Source organism: Olea europaea, unplaced genomic scaffold (assembly GCF_002742605.1).
Source record: "Olea europaea var. sylvestris unplaced genomic scaffold, O_europaea_v1 scaffold14512, whole genome shotgun sequence".
Lineage (NCBI taxonomy): Eukaryota > Viridiplantae > Streptophyta > Magnoliopsida > Lamiales > Oleaceae > Olea > Olea europaea.
Genome location: NW_019232059.1, coordinates 1 through 2749, shown reverse-complemented (window position 1 = coordinate 2749; position 2749 = coordinate 1). Strand labels below are relative to the sequence as shown.

At 35.8% G+C, this 2749-nt stretch overlaps 1 protein-coding gene across 1 annotated transcript; it reads right to left on the bottom strand.

Annotated features, from left to right (window-relative positions):
• Positions 1-53: 53 nt before the first annotated feature.
• LOC111376110 (acyl-coenzyme A thioesterase 9, mitochondrial-like) lies at positions 54-2492 on the bottom strand. The gene is made up of 3 exons (XM_022999039.1): positions 1889-2492; positions 1086-1263; positions 54-556 (listed from the first exon to the last, which is right to left on the bottom strand). Exons 1-3 carry the CDS (start codon positions 2264-2266, stop codon positions 69-71), a joined length of 1044 nt encoding a protein of 347 aa, XP_022854807.1. The 5' UTR covers positions 2267-2492; the 3' UTR covers positions 54-68.
• Positions 2493-2749: the final 257 nt, after the last annotated feature.

The window sequence follows — 2749 nt, the reverse complement described above, 5'->3', positions numbered from 1 at the left end:
TGAGATAAAAATCAATACTACAACATATTGCAAAATCAAGTTGACACAAGGAAACACAAAAGAGAAGTTCACAATGAGATACTCACTGGTTTGAGAAAATCAACATGATCAACTTCCAGAAAACTTGGCATCATGCCAGCAAAAGCATAAGCTGTTGAAAAAGCTAATTCAAATGCTCGGTGCATTAGAAATCCTCCAAAGATCCGACCATGAATGTTCCTTTGCTGTGGCTGACAAATTAAAGAGTTCTCAAGGCCAGTATCTCTGAGGAGAATGCTGTCTCTATTAGCTAATGCTGGCATGTCACAGAAGATCCGTCCCTCAGCCAGTAATGCTTCAAAGCTATTCACCTCTCCATTCTCAATCTCCTTTCTATCTTCTTTGATCTTCCTCTTCCTTAGCATATTTTTTGCTTCTGATGCTTCGTAAAGCATTTTTTCCTGTTCTGTTTCTGGACTCAGCCGATTCACAGGAGCAGCTTTCCCTGTTTTGTAGTCGCGAGCCACAAAAATGAAGTTGGCCATCAGAGCAACTGGTTCTGAACCGTCAGTTATCTCTGTGGAGGAAACTCTTTCGTTGTAATTGCATGAACAACAATAACGACAAGCAGTCTTTAGTTTTACAGCATGCCAAATTGGTTATAATTAACTTGAAATGGAAGTTAAAGACTAAAGAAATTCTGAAATAGACAGGTCAGTTAGCCAGATAACATATGGAGAGTTGACGATTGCTGTATGAACTAATGGGCAAATACGAAGCCAGTACTGATAAAAGTTACTATTATCAGTTTTCAACCTTTTAAGATCTTGATAAATTCTGAATTGCAGAGAGCGATGCTGTTGTTTAGAAAATAAAGAAATGCACTGGAAAAATATAGTTGGATGAAGATTGTCCATGACATGGAGTTAAATGGAAGAGCATGACAATCGATAAGTCATCAAGCAAACAACATAATAACAATATTCACAAAAACTGCACATATAATTAAATGTATGTATGGAGGACTAATCATGAAAAATCTGAGATTTGAGCTTTAAGTGGCGTTTCTTCTCGAGAAAAAAGACAATTAGTTCTAAACAAAATACCAGTTGGTGGCTGAGTGACTTCTAGTTGAATTTCAATAGAAGATCGGCCAACCCAAATAACAGCACCAACTATTTTCAGATCAATGTCAACACTGATGGGCTTCTTCAGAACCATTTTGTCAACCGAAGCAGTTACCAGATAGAGTGGTCTAGTCGTGCTATCAACATCAGAACAATGCTAATACACAAGAAACAGAAGATTATAGAAAAAGCAAGATAATAACATTTTGAGAAATATCTCAACTCCTATAACCATAAGACAATTAATATCTTCTGTAGTCCTTGCATGAATCATCAGAACAATTTTATTTGAATGCATCAGGACAGACAAAACACAATATTACACATACTTTTTCTGGCATTTATCAGATACAAAATTGCTTGTCAAACACTATATGAAACTGATATATTCTGGTCACGTAAAGAAACAAAATCGTAGCTCAACAACAGCACTTGTAATAATCTCAAATACAAGCTGTTGTAGTCTAAATTTAAATAAATCAATGCGAGCCCAAGGTTCAAGTTTCAAATCCATTTGATGCCTTTTGGGGAAAATTGAAACTGGTCTGCACGCGAACAAGTGTATTGAAGACTAAATTTGAATGAATTATGTGTAGCTCAACAGCAGTTTTAACCTTTTAGACAGGACAACGTCAGCAACAACAAGAAATCCATAATGTTGGAGATGTAAATCAAAAAGACATATCTTGATCACACACAGAAATTGAATACAAAAACAGAATATAATGCCCAATATTAAGAATTAAAGACGTTATCCAATTTTTTTTCTGAAAAAATTGAACCTTGACTGAAATAGTTCCAGCTAGAGCATCAAGATCTTCAAGCAACTTCCCAATTCTGACCTCATTCCAAGGATCCCTATACTGCTCTCTCAGTATGTAATCAGTCGAAAAATTATACAGAATAGTCATCCTACTCTGAGATGGAGTTTTTGTCAACAATTCACTTTGTGGGGGTGCATCAAGTGGGGGATCAAGAAGTCTCTCAAATGTTTTTGACCTTGTTTCCCATAAAGCATTTGTCACAGGTGAATGGTACATACCAGGCCACAAACTAAGGGTTTTTCTTGTTGAATCATTCCCCTTTGGAGAACCCTCAAATGGAGAACTAAAAGTGGAAAAAATAGGAATTGGGCTGGAAGGAACAGAATCAGAATCCATGGATTTCTGAGCAATTCTTGATATGGTGTTCTTGAGAGTTCAAGGGATATATATTTTCTTGATGGGAATTTGGAGGCCAGAATTGTGGTGATTTTTAAAACGGGTTATTCGAGTAATATATATGTGCTTAAGATTTCTGATAAACAAAGCAGTAGAAACGGTGGGAAATTAGCTGCGACGTAAGAATTGTACGGGGAAGAATGGTAGATTTTTGTTTGGTTTAGGTTAAAACGTTAACTTCAACGCCACACCGATTAACTAATTTTCCTTCCTTTTTCCAAATCGAGAGTGAAGTTTTTAAAAACGGAGAGAATTACCATGGCCACAACGGAATTTGGCATAATTTTAGCACGTTAGTAAACAATCTCTCTTGCATCACTAACGTTGAGATATTCACAAGTAGAAATAACTTTTTTAAAATTAAAATTAGTAAAATATTTGTAACGTCTCTTTAATTTTTTAGTAGATTATGCATTGTCTTGT